Source organism: Lepidochelys kempii, chromosome 1 (genome assembly GCF_965140265.1).
Source record: "Lepidochelys kempii isolate rLepKem1 chromosome 1, rLepKem1.hap2, whole genome shotgun sequence".
NCBI classification, from domain to species: Eukaryota; Metazoa; Chordata; order Testudines; family Cheloniidae; genus Lepidochelys; species Lepidochelys kempii.
Genome location: NC_133256.1, coordinates 150,910,337 through 150,929,060, shown reverse-complemented (window position 1 = coordinate 150,929,060; position 18,724 = coordinate 150,910,337). Strand labels below are relative to the sequence as shown.

Genomic DNA, 18,724 nt, shown 5'->3' with positions numbered 1-18,724 from the left:
GAGCCTTCCTGGTAGTGTCCAGCCCCTTGTCCACTGGACACTCACAGTATTACCTGGCCCACTGTTCCCAAAGGAACAGTATACAGTAGCTCATAAGATTCAACTCAACCACTTTGGTTAACACCACAGCACTTTGATATATTCAGTATGAAAACCAGGATAAGTTTATTGTCAAAGAACAAAGATTCAAGTGGTAGCGAGTAAGAATATTGGAAACAAACAGTTACATATAAAACAAAATCATAACATACTTCCTGGAGACTAACCTTAACTAACAGGTTTACCTCCTGTCTAACGAAGCTATCTCACCCGCAGTTACTATCCAACGTTTTCATCCAAGCTTATTTGAAGCCCCTCTTTCATTAAGAGAATGTGCTGTCAGTTTATTTCCTAGATGAAGGATGATAGGGTGTCTTTTTTTGTACTTTAAAGAGAGTCCCAAAACCTTCAATGTGCACTTCAAGATAGGGTTCTGCCCCCAGCTGTTTGCTTCTTCTTGTTACTTGTCTTTCTTGAAGTTCTTACAATCTTCCATTAGCATTCTGTTCAGACTGGTGGGAGGGGACCCATTCTGAACTATACAATACTTAATTTACATGTAAACAGCTACCTAGATAAACTTTGCTTGTCTGGCAGCAAACTTGTTTTTCACCTTTGCTGGTGGCCAGTCGCTAGACGCAGAGTTTAAGAACATAATTTTCTGAGTGTGTAGATGCTTCCTTACACAACATCCGCACATGCATTTTGCAGTTATATTGGTGATCAGTGTGACACTGACTTTTATTTGAGACTTCACATGACGCACTTTGGTAAACTAGAATGTACATGCCAGACCCAAGAGATCCCTGTAACCCTTGTGCATCCTCTTGCTAGTTGGCATTAAGAGATTGGTGGGTCACACACACTTAATGCAGTATCTCCTGAGACATGCCCATTTTCCGCCTATGACCCACACTCCTTTTTGTTTAAACTTTGTGCTCTGAAGTCCAAGGGAGTAGGCCCATCAGGGCTTTAATCTTCTTTGCAGTTTGGAGAGGACTAAGTTTGTGGGATGAAATTTACCCTTGTGAAATGGACCAACCCAAGACCTATGAACCACTTAATTCCTCAAAATAGGACTAAAGTGGGACTTAAGTGCTGCATAGGCCTTTTGCTGGCCCATTGCACAGTGGTGTATTTCACCCTTACTGATGTATAGATTTTTAAGGCCAAAAGGGACCATTATGACCGTCTAGTCGTACCTTCCACACAAGGCATGGAATTTCACCCATTAAGTCCTACATCAAGTCTATAACATCTGGCTGAGGTGGAGCATACCTTTTAGAAAGACATCCAGTCCTGTGCATATGTGTAATCTCCTCTCACATATGCACTGGAGTACAGTCACCTTATGCAATGTACAAGCACTTGCAGATCCAGGCCTGCATGTGTATCATACTAAAGATAAATAACACAGCAATTTCACAGAACTGTGAGATGAAAACATTTCCAATTTTTTATCTGTAAATTCTTCCCCCTCAGAGCTGGCCTGAAAAAGACAGCTTTTGCTGAACACTTAGTATTTTTTCCATTGCTTTATAGATGCTTGAATAAATAATGATATAGAAATTAAGCTGGTGTGTAAGAGACTGTTATTTGTAACTTGATGATTAATGTGTTCCTCAGTAAAAACAAAAAATTCAGCAACAAAATCATACCCTTCTGAAACCTCTTGTCAGTCTTCTCATATTTGTTCCAAAAGCCAGCAGGCATGATCTTTGCTGGCAGCTTGTCAACATTCTCAAACTGATGACTGCCCACTATGTGGAATTCACAGTTGGCTCTCCATTTGCAATCTGCACAGCCTGCTTCCAGGAATCCTGACAATGATATGCGAGTTTGCAAGTCCCAATAGTAATGTAAAATATTACTTGGGGTTGGTGCTGCTTTGAGCAGGGAGTCGGACTAGATGACCTCCTGAGGTCTTTTCCAACCCTAATCTTCTGTGATTCTATTATTCTATTGAAATGTAGGCAAAACAAAATATTGCATCTGTGATTGCATCTGGGTTGCTTGTGATTCCTTTTTTCTTTTTTCAAGGTTGTGTATGAGGATGTTTTTTCATTGCCTGCTATGAAGACTCTTCTTATAGAACTAAATGAAACTGCAGTGAAATCGGTTGGAGGGAGCAAACGGGGAGGGAATCTCAGTGAAGGCAACACTGCAGATTTTATGTTGGTAATGGGGCTTGCCCCCAGCAGAGTGAGCTGCAGTGCCCGTTACAAATTTCATAGATCCCCAAAGGTCAGGGCCATCCACATCAGCAGAAGCTCCCCTGCATTTCCCGTCTTCCTCGTAGTACGCTTACAATACTGCTGTATTACCAAGGATTCTTCCTAGTCATGACTGCCCATGACCACTGCTTAAATTTCATTCCCCAACAGAGATGGGGCTCAGTAGGAAAATTAATATACTCCCAAGCTGCATTTCCCTTTCCAGCTAATCTCCGTGGGGTCAGTGTGGGGATGATGTGTGTCCATATGGTCCAGCTTCCACCCTATACTCACTCCCTGCCCAGAAGGCAAAGTGCCATCTGCAGGTTCTAGAGAGTGAGGGGGTTGCTGCTACAGAAGTGACTCCTGCATCTCCCACTCCCTTGATGTGAAAGTGGGGAAATCCAAGTATGGATCATAGGGGTACAGTCTAGGCCTTAGACAGTCTAGGCCTTAGAAGCTGACAAAATCTGTCAGGTCATGAACACCACCACTCTAAAAAAGGTGGAATTATGCTACTGAAAACTTACATTTTCTCTAAAAAAGAAAAGGAGTACTTGTGGCACCTTAGAGACTAACCAATTTATTTGAGCATGAGCTTTTGTGAGCTGTAGCTCACAAAAGCTCATGCTCAAATAAATTGGTTAGTCTCTAAGGTGCCACAAGTACTCCTTTTCTTTTTGCGAATACAGACTAACACGGCTGTTACTCTGAAACCGTACATTTTCTCTGCTTTGAAGTAATGAAACACGCAGTTAGATAACATAAACTTAGCATATTCAAGCTCAGGATTTTATCATTGTTTAAAGGGAGCTGGCCTGATTCTGCCCTTAGATATATATGCATGCATTGACTTAAGTGCAAGCTGCCTGTGTGTACGGAAGGCAGTGTTTTCAGCCTGGGGACAAGTCTCTGCGGGTGGGAGAGCACTAGACTAGTCCATGAAAAGTGGAGCAGAGGAAAGCAGTGGAAGTATGGAAAGCTGCATGAAGTTGGATCCACTCTGATTGCTCTCTACAAACGTGCTGATGTGGGAAAAGTGGTGGGCAGCTTCCTGAAATCTACCTACCCTTCCTGCTCCTGCAGCAGCCTCAAATACACCTGTTCATAAGAGCAACTCATCCAGGAAGGAGCTCATCAGCTTAGGCATTTGTGTCCACATTCATGATATACAGCATGGCTGCAAGATCCTGTGCCCCGGCCCCACAGAACCACCAATGAATGGCCTTTGCCCTGAGCAACAAGTATCCTGAATGGGCACAGTAAGCAACTATGAGAGTGTAGCCAAAAAGGAGAGGAGGAAAAAACCAGAGAGAATGGACAGAAAATAGGAGAGACACAGCAACTATGCCTGAGCATGAAGTGAGAGGCTACCAGGTAAGGAGTGCCCATCCACCAACAAATCAAAACAGGGCATCAAAAAAAAGAAAAAAAAGGCTGGGAACCACTGATTTGAGTTACAACTGGGATCGTTGTGTTATGTTCAATAGCTCAGTGAATGTTTCTGTGAAATGTTAGTTGGAACATCTAAATGTATTTTAACAACGATAGTTAAACAACCACACAGTGCAAGGATGTAATATCGTCTACGTTTTCTGGTGAAATGATCAACTGAGAGCAGAGCTCCACTGCTTTGTCATTAGAAATCCAAGCTAGAATTTCAGATTAGGCTGTTATATGTTCATCGTAGATTTGCAATAGGAGAAAGAATGTTTCTGTTTTTAAAAAAAGTTACATTTCATGTTACCAAAACTGTATAACTAGCACAGCAAAGGTGATTGGACTAAATGATGTCATGTAAATCATACAAATTACTCGTTGCTTTCTTAGTAACAGTTTTCACAGAGACATGTTCTTTGATGTAAATTAGTTTTTCATAATACCCCATGGTTATCATAAAAACAAAACAGTATCTGTAGAAAAGCCTAGATATATTGAGGTGCTATACTGGGTTGAGCTCAAACATGCTGTGAATGATAGCGTCTAAAGGGAATCAGAGCATTCCATTTGCTGTGACTTTAGTATTTGAATCAACTCTTTGAAAAATAGACCTGGTATTTAACAGGTTCCTTCTGTTAAAGTGTTGGAAGCATTATCGATTTCATTATTCACACAGATATCAAATAAAAAGAATTATCCAGGATTTCCAAAAAAGCATTCGCATTCGTTGTTTTTCTGTTGTAAGGGGACATCTTCGTCAGAAAAAGGCTATTACTGGCCACAGCTCCAGAATTAAGGCTGAGTTGAGTTTTGTACTTAAAACAGACATTAAAATAAGACTCCAAGGTCAGAGCCTAAATAAGGACTCATAATACTCTGAAATAAAATGCTTTTGTCTTTTCCTATTTTCAGCTGCCTGTGAAGGGAACATGGGCCAGGGTACCTGAATCCATTCCAATATGAGGCATAGGGCTGTTGTAGAGTACTGGTTACTATTGCTGCAGAACACAGTTTTTAAAAAAATTATTTTTTCCATTTTGTCACAGGATCAAAAAACTTCTGAAGATGAAGAGACTGACGAAGAAGAAGAAGAAGAAGAAATAACAGACAAAGAAGAGGAGGAGGAGGAGGGAGGGAGCAGTGATGATGGGAAAGTGCATGAAAAGGAGGAACGTGACAGTAAAACACCTGAGGGAGAAAGAAGCAATAACACCACTACAGAGGTAAAGCATGCACTTCTTTTAAATTGTTTACTGTGAAGGAATTAGCTGTATAATTCCTTATAACATGCATGCTGTTAAATACCTGTGCTCAGCATTGAAAACTTACCCCTATGTTTGAGTCCAAATTAGTTTTTCATTCGTATGTGGTTTTAATAGCAATAGGAGTGCAGTTATAATTCAGTTATTTTATTTTGTAGCCAAAAGAAATATTCTGGAATGCTTTGTCTAAATAAATATATTTCCTATTTTTTTAAGATTAGCTGCTTAGGTGAACAGGTATGTTATTTTTTTATCTTATTTCATCTTTTACCAATAAAGTAATACCTACAGTTGTACTATATTTTTTCAAGAATTATACTAATAATGCAATATTTAAAAAAAATACAATGTATTTCACATGTTGCAGTTAAATATAGTTTTTTTAAAGGGTTTGAAAGTACAGTATAAAGATTTCATTATTTTATTTATTATTTATAGGAAGAGAAGACCACCCAAGAAGAGAAAATACTTCAGCAAGGTACAGGAACCTTCCATTCAGAATCTAACCATTACAGCACTTCTAAATACAAACTACATATTTTACCTGGCAACATTTATATATGTATCTAGGTTATATAAATGTTAAATGAGGCAGACACTTTGTAAGACACACAAAGCAATGCTCTAAAGCTAGCAACACAGCAAAGTTACCAATTTTATTTGCCTCCAAGAAAGAAATCTTTTCTTCACAAGATATTTTCGGGGGTGTAGTAGAGGAAGCTTATCATAGTGGCATGCTCCTTGCAGGAATATTCTGTATTTTTTTACATGCTTGTTGCCACAGGCAAACCATTAAAGGAGAAATCATCGAAGTTCTAGTTCACAGATGACAAACTAATTGTAAAGGCCGGTATCTGTGCTGACTGTTTGGCATAGGGAACTCGTTTTGCCAGGTGTTTCCTTGCCTCACCTTGTGGGGATCCTGTGTCAGACAGACAGATATCTTCTCCCCACCCCCTTAGTTGACTATATACTTTTGAGGGGAGGGAGCACTAGAGAGCTTTGCACCCTGCCTTTTTCAGATGTCCTTCTAGTAATTATTATGCATGAAACTGTATGGGGAATACTCAGAAACAAAGGATGAAATGAAATCTATATGGTTATGAAAACTGTAGGGTCTGATTAGCTGCCTGCCTTCATTACCATACTAGGGGGAAAGACAGGCTGCCAGACGTGGATTAATTAAAATGTGATTTCAAAATTCTTGAAAAGATTATGGGTAACATTTTCAAAAGCACCTGAATGACCTAGGAACCTAAGTTCCACTTTCAAGAGTGAGTTAGGAGCATAAGTCTGAGATTTAGATTTCTAAGAGTCTAAGTTACTTTTGAAGATTGGACTTAGGCTCCTAAAATACTCAGGGTAAAATTTTTCAAAAGTTTCTGTATGCTTTTGCACTCATACATCTAGCATACCATCAGTTTCCGTATCTGAGGAGAGTTATTCCACTCCTATTGTCTGCTGAAATAGTAACTGAACACTGCCAATTTTAAATCTGCAAGAGAGACATTATTGAAGCCAAATCTATTAGTTGTGCAGTGTCCTGGGCCAACTACAGGGAACTGATTGCAGAGATAACAGGGTTAGGACTGGGGGTTTGCTGCATTGTTGTAATAGTTCAGCTGGAAAAAAGGAACGGGGGGAAATCACAGTTCCAGTCAACTTTGCCCATTTTCCTCTGGGAATTCTGGGAAATTCCACCTGCAGTGGTGCCCACCTCCACTTTACAATAGTGGTGAAGAGAGAGTCCATGAGTATAATGTGACAGGTTCCCCGAGGTGCAACCTGGAAGTGGGGTACTGCTGAGCTCTCTCTCTTACCAACGTGGGCTCCCTCTCACACTGTGATTATGTGACAAGCTGCAAACCCCTCCAGGTCCTGCACTCACACAAACATTCACAGGTAGGGACACACACAGGTGACTTACATTAATGCTTTCACCGGCCACTCACAATAGAGTGGCTCCAGCCAATTCCCCCCAGCTCCCCAGCCTAGGATGCCAGAGTTGTACCATCTTGCCCTGGTCAGAAGCCTGACCAGTGTAAGTTTATTACCCAGTCCCTCAATGTGGAGAGGACAACACACCTATTCCCGAGCAGATTTCCCTTACACTTCAAACAACACACTGTTTAGGTAAAAAACTATAAAACAGATTTATTAACCACAGAAAGATAGATTTTTTGTGATTATAAGTAATAGCGTACAGATCAAAGTTGGTTACCTAAGAAATAAAACAAATTCGCAATCTGAGTTCTATTAACTAGACAGGATTTGAATCAAGCACTGTCTCACCCCGATAGTACAAGCAGTTTACAGATCTTCCATACACAGGTTGGAACGCCTTTCCAGCCTGGGACAACCCTCCCCCATTCAAAGTCTTTTTCCTCCTGACCCGCTTCCAGGTGTTGAATTGTGGAGGAATGAGGCCAAATGATGATGTCACTTCCCCCTTTTATAGCTTCTTTCAGCTTGCTGGAAAGATCCTTTGCTGTGATGGGAGTCAAACAGCCTCCATTGTGTATATGCTATCTCAGAGAGGTTTCCATTGTTTAGTTTCTGGGGTAATCCTTAGTAGTGTGTATATTCCCCTTAATGGGCCATCAACACTATCTGGCTTCTTCATTGTTGTACCTGAAAGGCTGCTTTTGGGTGTTCCCAACCTCACAGCATATTTCAGAAACACATACATAGTAAGCTTCACATAAAATGAGAGCACATACAATGCAACAGGATATTAATGCTCAACAGATCAAGACTTTTAAAATGTACCCCACAAGGCATACTGTGTACAAAACACATCATAATTATATCACCATGGTAGATGTGGGGGTGCCAGGGTGTTGCTTTGGGGTACAGATGTCCCAGGCTCAGAGTAACCCTATCCTTCCCTATTCAGTGGACAAGGATAAAATAAAATATCAACTAAAGCACAATACCTTGTGTGGAGGGATACTTCTGTCCTGATTGCTTAGCTTCATATTTTAATCATCAGGCTCCCCTTCCAGCTGATTCTCAGGCTCCAGGACACTCCTTTAAGTTCTTGGAGAGTGAGCTGTTCTCACCTTCCTGGCTGACATTAATGAACCAAGAAACTGACTAAATTGGTATACCTAATCAGGTGAAATCCTAGCCCCATTGTAGTCAATGGCAAAACTCCCACTGACTTTGGCGGGGCCAGGATTTCACCCTCAGTCTTCAAGAAAGGGGCAGACAATGCTGCAGCATTCCAGATGCACTTTTCCTGCACCTTATTGTTCCAGACCACCCACCCCTTCATCACCAGTGCTAATGCCCTAGCACTGTGTGGCATTTTACCTGAAGGCCAATTCATAAGCCTTTTCACCACTTGGATGTAACTCACTGTAAGTAGGAATCTGTTTCCTACCACCACTACTGAAAGGGATAACCATCTTAGATGAAATATAGAATTGTTGGACAGTATGCAGCAACATTGATATAGTAAGCCTAAAGCTTTTTTACAGGTTTGAGAATATCAGGGAAGATTATGCTGTCCTTTGGAAAGATACTGGAATGTACATGTTGGAATGAAAAAAATCGAGCCTTTTTTTTTCTTCAACTTCTGGAATAAAAAATGATTACTGCCTTTATGGAAATCAGTGATGCATCATAAAGTAACACATCACTCCATCTAATTACAAAGAAGCTAGGGCATCTCGCTCCAATATTGCGCTGCAATTAGGTAACCCAGAACAGATCTTTAAATATTTTTCCAACCCCCAATAAATCTGGGGTTCTTTGATTCTAGGAGGGGGATTTATATCATTAAAGCTAGCACTAGAGGGCAACTTGGATGTATGAAAATCGAGATGAATTCTGTGCCTTTCTGTATTGTTGCTACAGAACAAAGACTTGTGCTGAAATACAACTCTTGCACCAGGAGTCACTCTCTGCTGGTTAAGATACATTTTCTAAATTCATGTGCAATATACTCTGTCTTCTGTTAACCATATGCAGTTGTAGGTGGATTAGTCAAAATAGTTTACATATTTGCCAGTGCCCTCAGTATTAATTCTGCTTTTGAAAATCAAACATCTGGGGTATGGTAAACAGATATAAATAGAAATGAGAAAAATAAAAACAGAATTGTTCAGGTTTGGCTGGGTATCAAGTGGAACTGAATATTTTATTCTGTCTGTTCCATTTTAGATGCAGAACTAATTTGTGTGTCTGAGTGTTAAAAATAATTAAAAGCACAGGTTTCTTTTTGCAGTTGTGAAAAAAAGTTCAATGTAATGTCTTGTGTTGTTTTAGAAAGAGAAAATACCGACACTCATCCTGAGAACAGTTCTTTAGGGGCAATTTCGGAAAGTAGTACTGACAGAATATCTGGAGGAATACTTGGAAGGACTAAAAAGGTAAACCACCTGAGTTTTCAGTTCTGTGTAATTTGACTAATAATAAAATAATAATAATAATGGTGAGCACTTACTGAAATTTTTGATCCTTGTCCACACAAGTGAGCCTCATCATCATAGCTGACTGAAAAGCCCCAGTGAACATCCCTTTGTATGTGCCGGCTACTGTTGAAGAGTATCCATTATTGTGGATCATTCTTGGAATTGCAGAAGGCCTGAGAACCTTACTCACATTCAACAGTAACTTATTGCACGAGTGATTCCATTGACTCCAATATGCAGATAGAGAGGATAAGACATCATGTGAAAGCATTATGAGCCACAGCCCCATAATGGAAGAGTTGAGACATAGTCAGGGGAAATATCCAGACTTGGACCACTGATGGCAGGCTTATCTCTTAAGTATCCTACATTTGCTGTACATCTCACTTGTTCGGATATTTCCATTTTTGTGTCATACCATCTTGTCATGTTTCTATATGTCCCACAGTGTAGCAGTGGTTTATGCTGCTTTTACACCAGGTTTCTCTTCTTCCTCTGGTTATTCCCTACTGTGCCCATATTTTTAGTAGAGCAAGGAGTGAACCAGAGGCTAATCAGAGGAAGAGAGGACCTGATGGCATATGAACAGCCTTAGGAATACTCAGGGTGGAGGTGGGGGTTCAGCACAGTATGACTGGTGAAGAGCTTCTGGGTATGTCTACACAGCTTGCAGCAGTGAGGCTCCCAGCCCAGGTTCGATAGATTTGGACTCACAGGGCTTGTGCTACTATGCTAAAAACAGCTGTGTGGACTGTGCTTGAGGTTGCGGCTTAGGCTGGATCTTGAGCTCTGAAGCCTACGGAGGGGCCCATGCTCCAGCCCAAGGCACAATTTCAAAGGGCTGTCTACACAGTAGCATAAGCCGGAGTGTATGGACACCAGGCTAGGACTCTGACTGCCCTGGGCTGTGTAGACACACTCTGTAGGGGAAAGGGACCAAAGAAGGAAGACAAACCTGGTTTGGAAGATGTAGAGAGACTACTGAACCCCATTTCAAGGGCCTGTGTCCTATTTGCAGTATTGGGAATGTAAAGAACTCTGAGAAGAAGTAGCCAATGCATTTGACATACAGGACCTATTGCTATGGAAACACCCAGGTGAAATCCTGACCCCACTGAACTCAAATGATGGCAAAACTCCCATTGACTTAAATGGAGCCAGGATTTTATCCCCCATGTTCAAAAATCTCCTCCAAAGCAGAAGACTGTAGAAAACAAGATAATATTAAAACCCAGAAATCACATAATAAAAAACAGGTACAAAGAAGCATTCCGTTAAAATTTTATTTGAATATATGTTGCTTTGCTCCAAGCAACCCACAAAGTCTCACCTCCTTCCCCAACCCCCAGAGGTTTGAGTTTTGGGGTATACATCAGATACAGTGGGGGAGAAGTATTGTGAAGCTGAAAACAATTCTGTGCCAGTAAAAGAAGGTTAAGTGGTGAATTTATTACTGGAATCTCTTTGTCAGACACCTTAGTGTAAAAATACTTATAGATACAACGTATTGTACGTTTTAAAAGAAGTTTTCTAGGGCTATGTTGCTCTCCGATTGAAGCTTAAAATAGGCTATTCTCTAAACTAAAATGAATGCAGATAATATGAATAACAGCAGAATAGAACACTGTCAAAAGGTGAGTATCACCTGCTTGAAAAGTAAACATTTTACTCCAACCCCAGATTTTTAAATAACGATCTGTCTTTTCCAAAGTATTTTAGGCAGTTCCTAAAGAACATGCATATGAACTCTGAACCCTCTGACACACACAATTCTCCATATCCTGGCAAAAAAGCAAAAAGGAAGTAGTGTTGTTTCATCAATTTCAACAGCTAGTTTAAATCAGATACACAATTGTTTTCTTGTATAACTGACAATGAATAAATTAGAGAACTTGTCTGGGATTTTTAGATTAAAATTTTTTTTATAGTCCAAATGACGAGACTGATCCTGCAAACTTACTTACATGAATATTCGTATTGACTTGAATGAGACTGTTCTTTGCATAATTAAGAGCTAATATTTTTCAGGGTTTGCAGGGTCTACCACAGATTTAGGATCTGATTCAACTCCTGTTAAAGTCATTGTAAGTCTTTCTGAAGACTTCAGTGAAAGTTGGATCAGGCCTATAATTCTTATTTGATCTTATACAGTGTACCTCAAAGAAGGAAATAATTCACCATTTTGAGTTTTACTGAGCTGAAAACATACAGAGTTGATGTCCATGGAGTTCTTTACAGGGCTGCAGGTGACCACCTTACATGGAGCCCCTTGAAGGGTTAGAACTCAAATGCTCAGTCATTCAAGGTACTGAGCACTCTGTCCCCAATCCAGCAAAGCATTTAAACATACGCTTAATTTTAAGCACATGAGTAGTCCCATTAACGTCAAAGTCTGTTGTCATTGACTTCATTAGAACTACACACATACTTAAAATTAAGCATGTAACTAAATGGTTTGCCTTTGTTCATGAACTACGTTTCCAGGATCTGGCTTTAAATTCTTAATAGGGCTGTCAAGCGATTAAAAAAATTAATCGCGATTAATCGTGCGATTAATCACACTGTTAATAATAGAATACCATTTATTTAAATAGTTTTGGATGTTTTCTACATTTTCAAATATATTGATTTCAGTTACAACACAGAATGCAAAGGTAGTACTCACTTTAGATTTATTTTTATTACCAGTATTTGCACTGTAAAAAACAAAAGAAATAGTATTTTTCAGTTCACCTAATACAAGTACTGTAGTGCAGTCTCTTTATAATGAAAGGTGAACATACAAATATAGAATTATGTACAAAAAACCTGGATTCAAAAATAAAACAGTGTAAAACTTTAGAGCCTACAAGTCAACACATTCCTACTTCTTGTTCAGCCAATCGCTCAGACAAATAAGTTTGTTTACATTTGCAGGAGATAATGCTGCCCGCTTCTTGTTTACAATGTCACCTGAAAGTGAGAAACAGGCATTCGCATGCTGTTGTAGCTGGTGTTGCAAAATATTTACGTGCCAGTTGCACAAAAGATTCATATGCCCCTCATGCCTCAACCACCATTCCAGAGGACTTGCATCCATGCTGATGACACGTTCTGATCAATAATGATCCAAAGCAGTGTGGACCAACGCATGTTCATTTTCATCATCTGAGTCAGATGCCACCAGCAGAAGGTTGCTTTTCTTTATTATGTTTTGGGTTCTGTAGTTTTGGTATCAGAGTGTTGCTCTTTTAAGACTTCTGAAAGCATGTTCCACACCTCATCCCTCTCATATTTTAGAAGGCACTTCAGATTCTTAAACCTTGGTTCGAGTGCTGTAGCTATCTTTAGAAATCTCAAATGGTACCTTCTTTGCATGTTGTTAAATCTGCAGTGAAAATGTTCTTAAAATGAACAGCATGTGCTGGGTCATCATCCGAGGCTGCTATAACATGAAATATATGGCAGAATGCAGGTAAAACAGAGCAGGAGACATACAATTCTCCCCCAAGGAGTTCAGTCACAAATTTAACTAAGGCATTATTTTTTGACGAGCATCATCAGCATGGTAACATGTCCTCTGGAATGGTGACCGACGTGTGAAGGGGCAAACAAATGTTTAGCGTATTGGCACATAAATACCTTGCAATGCTGGCTAGAAAAGTGCCATGCGAATGCCTGTTCTCACTTTCAGGTGACATTGTAATTAAGCGGGCAGCATTATCACCCGTAAAGGTAAACAAACTTGTTTTTCTTAGCAATTGACTGAACAAGAAGTAGGACTGAGTGGACTTGTAAGATCTAAAGTTTTACATTGTTTTGTTCTTGAGTGCAGTTATGTAACAAAAAAAATCTATATTTATAAGTTGCACTTTCACGATTAAGAGATTGCACAAGAGTACTTGTATGAGGTGAATTGAAAAATACTATTTCTTTTATCATTTTTACAGAGCTAATATTTATAATAAAAAATAAAAATAAAGTGAGCACTGTACACTTTGTAGTCTGTGTTGTAATTGAAATCAATATATTTGAAAATGTAGAAAAACATCCAAAAATATTTAATAAATTTCAATTGTTTAACAGTGTGATTAAAACTGTGATTGATAGCAGTTTTTTTATTGCAATTAATTTTTTGAGCCCTAATGCTAAAATTGAAAAAAATATTACAAATTTAACTTATTTTTCATCATTTACACTGTTTACTTCTTGCAATTTGCTGAGTTTGGTCTGTGTAAACAAACTTGTGTTATTCATCAGTGTATGCTCAGTTTCACTTTCTCGTTCTTACACACACGGGCAAAACTTGCAATATTTGGGTTACAAATACTGCAAAGGAATGTTATCCATTTAACATTTTTAAAAGATTGTTGAAACATTTACGTTTAGGAGGTTTTTGTTTTGTTTAGGAGGTGGGGTTTTTGTTTGTTTTACCAAACATAATTGTGTGGCCTAAGTTCATTTGAGAGTGTAACTTTTAACTTGTGTGCAGGCTTTTTTGTACATCTTGAAAATCACTATTAATTGTCGAGGGGGTAATATATCATCTTTTATTTTAGTTTTCTTTGTTTAAGCGAAAGTCATTGACAAGTCAGAAAAATGTACATAACAGCAATGAAGGTAAATCTGAAAAGCCACTCCAAAGTGAAAAGGATAAAGGAAAGGAAGCAGATTTATCTGGCTATGACAGGAAAGATGAAAACCAAAATCACACGAGGAAGAATCCTAAGGAAACCACAACTAACCAGGGCAGAAAGACCAAGTCCTCTACTTGTATAATACTGTAATGCTGTCAGAATATATATTTGACAGGCTGCAAGCACATGTTGCAATTTATACTTGAAAACAATTATGACTTCTTATTGTTACTGATGACAGATTTAAAAAAAATAATTAAGTTGTTTGCCTTGGTTTTGGACTTGAAGACCATGGTTTTGGTATTTATTTCTATTGATAATTTTAGTAATTGAAACTGATAAGCTTATCAGAGTGTTACTGAAGTGTTGTGGCCTTAACTGTTCAGTGTTGTAATAAAAATATATTTTTGTATGTGAAAAGTTGGATTCAGGCATTTTAATAATTTTTGCTAAATAATTGTATCCTAAGCTTGTATCTATATGGTACCACTTACAGTCTGATGTGGTGCAAAGCTGTAAATAGCTACTGTAGTGTATTATTTAGTTCAACAAAATAGCTAGGAATGTTTAGAAATTAACATTAAGGGTATTGAGCCACTTAGAATCATCTGTCTTGTTCCATTTTGAAATAGAAAAATAGCAATAAAAACTCAAAAGTATTTAAGAATATAGGCCCTGATTCAGCAAGGTACTGTAAACATGTGTCTAGCTTTATGAATATTTTTAGTTTCAGTGAAGTCAATGAGATGCCTAACTGTAAGTAATGTGTAATGTGCTTATGTACCTGGACAAATCAGGGCCTTGCAGAAACTCCACTCATTTTTGGGAGATGCTGAGTGCTTTCAACTCTAGCTGAAATCAGTGAGAGTTGTTGAGGGAATTCACCTCTACATAGAATCAAGCCAACAGCAGGGCAGAATGAAACCAATTGTCAATATTGCCATTTTACCATTTTACTGGGAGCCTATTCCTGCATCCTTGAGCACCCAAATTTTCACTGTACTTTAGTGGAGGTTTTGTTAGCATACAAGCTACAGCATCTGAGACCCTTAATTATGATTACACATGGTGGACATCTTGAAGTAAGCAAAACTTTATATTTAGTAAAGGAAATAAATTGATCACATCGACAAGGCTACTAAGATATTCATCCTTATAGAGCAGCTGATGCCTTGTGGAAAAACTTTGAAAAGCATTCTGTCGTATTAAGAAATCATTTGAGTTTATGTATAATTTTCTGTATTTTTTTCCTTTTCATTTTATGAAGGACATTTGCAGGAAAACATTTTCTTCATTAACATTTCATGTGTTGCAGCTGCCTGCTTTCCGCCTGGAGTTAATATCCTCTGGGATATCTGAATGAATTACTATGGGAAATATTGATGTTGCAAACAGATCATTATGGGCTAAATCCCTCTTGTTTTTCTCAGGCAAGTACTTTCTGTAGCTTCAGTGGCTCTGCTCTAAGGGAGGAGAAGGGATTTGGCCCTCTCTCAGGTAGGGATTATGCAGAAGGAGCAAGTGAATGCTTCAGCCAATTTCCAGACCCATCAGTGGGATGCAAATGTTTTTTTCTTTCAGAATTTGTCATTTTTATTTGTTGTTTACATTTCTTATATTTAACACACAGTTCTAATTACCAAATTCATAAAGAGACAAGATTCCTTAAAATTCAGCTGCAAATAAATAAGAAATAAGCATGTAGTTTATTAATAAACTTAAAAACACATCCTGTCCTGTGATTAATCTGATCCCAGGATTGTGTTTTTGTATTCAAAAGTCCTTAGTTATTAAACAAAGCTAAACATGTAAAGTACAACATATAATATAAAATCAGAATTGTAGCCAAATTGAATCCTTTTCAAAATATTTCATAAGAGACGAGCTGATCTTTAAAAAACAACTAGGAAAAAGTTATTTAATTTCACTGACTCGTGCACACTTTTGAATCTGCCTTTGGCCCAACTTCACCTCTGATTTATCTATTTTTCCTAGTTTCAGGGCTGCTTAGTCTTTATATAACCCTGTCACAAGTGACTAGGGCTGTTCTTAACCTAGAAATTGGTCCAGCTGAATGCTTCATCCCTATAAGTATGGCAAATACCCAAATACTTTAATGGAGCCTCCTCTGGACTGCAGTAAGTAGCATCATATTAAAAGCCTGCATTCTGTGTCATCCTTTTCCAGAATTAATTAAGATCCTGTCCTTTTGTTCTGCTATTTTTCCAAGCGGCAGCTTTGAGTTCTACAGATGTACGTTAAATATGTTATTTTCTTTCTAGAAAAATACATGGTATTTACTGTTTTCCTCTTTTCCTCAGTGCACATTTGACTTCTGTTCTGCTTGGATCCTAGTCTGAATAGGAAAAAATCTTGGAAGAGGAGTGATAAACTAAATGGTTTCCTTCAGTGAGTTGAAATTAGTTTTACATTTTTAAAGGGGGCTGGAATTGATCCCAAAGGAAGGTCCCCTAAGGTCTTTTTCTTTTTTTTAAAATGTGAGTTCAGTTAGTGAAGAGTAATTCTCTTAAATATGATGTTACTCTAGAGTCTAGAAGGGGAGGTTTCCTTAAAGCTATTGACACAGCAAAACACACTTGGAAGCACATTCTATTGTGATCCAATTATGTTTATACAGCATATTTTTTCTATTCCCTTTTGCCCTTATAGATTCATAGATTCATAGATATTAAGGTCAGAAGGGACCATTATGATCATCTAGTCTGACCTCCTGCACAATGCCGGCCACAGAATCTGACCCACCCACTCCTGCGATAAACCTCTCACCTATGTCTGAGCTATTGAAGTCCTCAAATCATGGTTTAAAGACTTCAGGGAGCAGAAAATCCTCCAGCAAGTGACCTGTGCCCCATGTTAGAGAGGAAGACGAAAAACCTCCAGGGCCTCTTCCAATCTGCCCTGGAGGAAAATTCCTTCCTGACCCCAAAAATGGCAGTCAGCTGAACCCTGAGCATACGGGCAAGATTCACCAGCCAGATACCCAGGAAAGAATTCTCTGTAGTAACTCAGATCCCACCCCATCTAACATCCCATCACAGGCTATTGGGCCTATTTACCATGAATATTTAAAGATCAATTAATTGCCAAAATCATGTTATCCCATCATGCCATCTCCTCCATAAACTTATTGAGTTTAATCTTAAAACCAGATAGGTCATTTGCCCCCACTGCTTCCCTTGGAAGGCTATTCCAAAAGTTTACTCCTCTGATGGCTAGAAACCTTCATCTAATTTCAATTCTAAACTTCCCGATGACCAGTTTATATCTATTTGTTCTTGTGTCCACATTGGTACTGAGCTTAAATAATTCCTCTCCCTCTCCGGTATTTATCCCTCTGATATATTTATAGAGAGCAATCATATCTCCCCTCAACCTTCTTTTGGTTAGGCTAAACAAGCCAAGCTCCTTGAGTCTCCTTTCATAAGACAGGTTTTCCATTTCTCGGATCATCCTAGTAGCCCTTCTCTGTACCTGTTCCAGTTTGAATTCATCCTTCTTAAACATGGGAGACCAGAGCTTATCTCTACTGGAAATACCTCGCCTGATGCACCCCAAGACCGCATTAGCTTTTTTCATGGCCATATCACATTGGCTGCTCATAGTCATCCTGTGATCAACCAATACTCCAAAGTCCTTCTCCTCCTCTGTTACTTCTAATTGATGCAGCCCCAGCTTATAACTAAAATTATTGTTATTAATCCCTAAATGCATGACCTTACACTTCTCACTATTAAATTTCATCCTATTATTATTACTCCAATTTACAAGGTCATCCAGATCTTCCTGTATGATATCCTGGTCTCTCTCTAAATTGGCAATACCTCCCAGCTTTGTATCATCTGCAAACTTTATTAGCACAGTCCCACTTTTTGTGCCGAGGTCAGTAATAAAAAGATTAAATAAGATTGGTCCCAAAACTGATCCTTGAGGAACTCCACTGGTAACCTCCCTCTAGCCTGACAGTTCACCTTTCAGTAGGACCCACTGTAGTCTCCCTGTTGAACAATTCCTTATCCACCTTTCAATTTTCATATTGATCCCCATCTTTTCCAATTTAACTAATAATTCCCCATGTGGCATGGTATGAAACGCCTTACTGAAATCTAGGTAAATTAGATCCACTGCGTTTCCTTTGTCTAAAAAATCTGTTACTTTCTCAAAGAAGGAGATCAGGTTGGTTTGGCACGATCTACCTTTTGTAAAACCATGTTGTATTTTGTTCCATTTACCATTGGCCTCAATGTCCTTAACTACTTTCTCCTTCAAAATTTTTTCCAAGACCTTGCATATACAGATGTCAAACTAACAGGCCTGTAGTTACCCGGATCACTTTTTTTCCCTTTCTTAAAAATAGGAACTGTGTTAGCAATTCTCCAAACATACGGTACAACCTCTGAGTTTACAGATCCATTAAAAATTCTTGTTAATGGGCTTGCAATTTCATGTGCCAATTCCTTTAATATTCTTGGATGAAGATTATCTGGGCCCCCCGATTTAGTCCCACTAAGCGGTTCGAGTTTCGCTTTTACCTCAGATATGGTAATATCTACCTCCATACCCTCATTCCCATTTGTTATGCTACCATTATCCCCAAGATCCTCATTAGCCTTATTAAAGACTGAGGCAAAGTATTTGTTTAGATATTGGGCCATGCCTAGATTATCCTTAACTCCACTCCATCCTCAGTGTTTAGCGGTCCAACTTGTTCTTTCTTT

The 18,724-nt window shown here is 38.8% G+C and overlaps 1 protein-coding gene across 12 annotated transcripts in view; it reads left to right on the top strand.

The window, feature by feature from the left end:
- The window catches only part of LOC140916595 (X-linked retinitis pigmentosa GTPase regulator-like), a 92,943-nt gene extending 77,054 nt beyond the window's left edge, over window positions 1–15,889 (top strand). For 6 of the 12 annotated variants that reach the window (XM_073358298.1, XM_073358262.1, XM_073358305.1 and 3 more), the window contains 5 exons: window positions 4,739–4,915; window positions 5,171–5,191; window positions 5,393–5,432; window positions 9,227–9,330; window positions 13,911–15,888. In XM_073358298.1, coding sequence (XP_073214399.1) covers window positions 4,739–4,915; window positions 5,171–5,191; window positions 5,393–5,432; window positions 9,227–9,330; window positions 13,911–14,138 — 570 coding nt within the window. In that variant the 3' untranslated portion in view covers window positions 14,139–15,888. Of the gene's footprint in view, window positions 1–4,738; window positions 4,916–5,170; window positions 5,192–5,392; window positions 5,433–9,226; window positions 9,331–13,910 lie in introns of those variants that run through there. The other 6 variants (XM_073358317.1, XM_073358278.1, XM_073358318.1 and 3 more) reach the window with 4 other exon arrangements.
- Window positions 15,890–18,724: the final 2,835 nt, after the last annotated feature.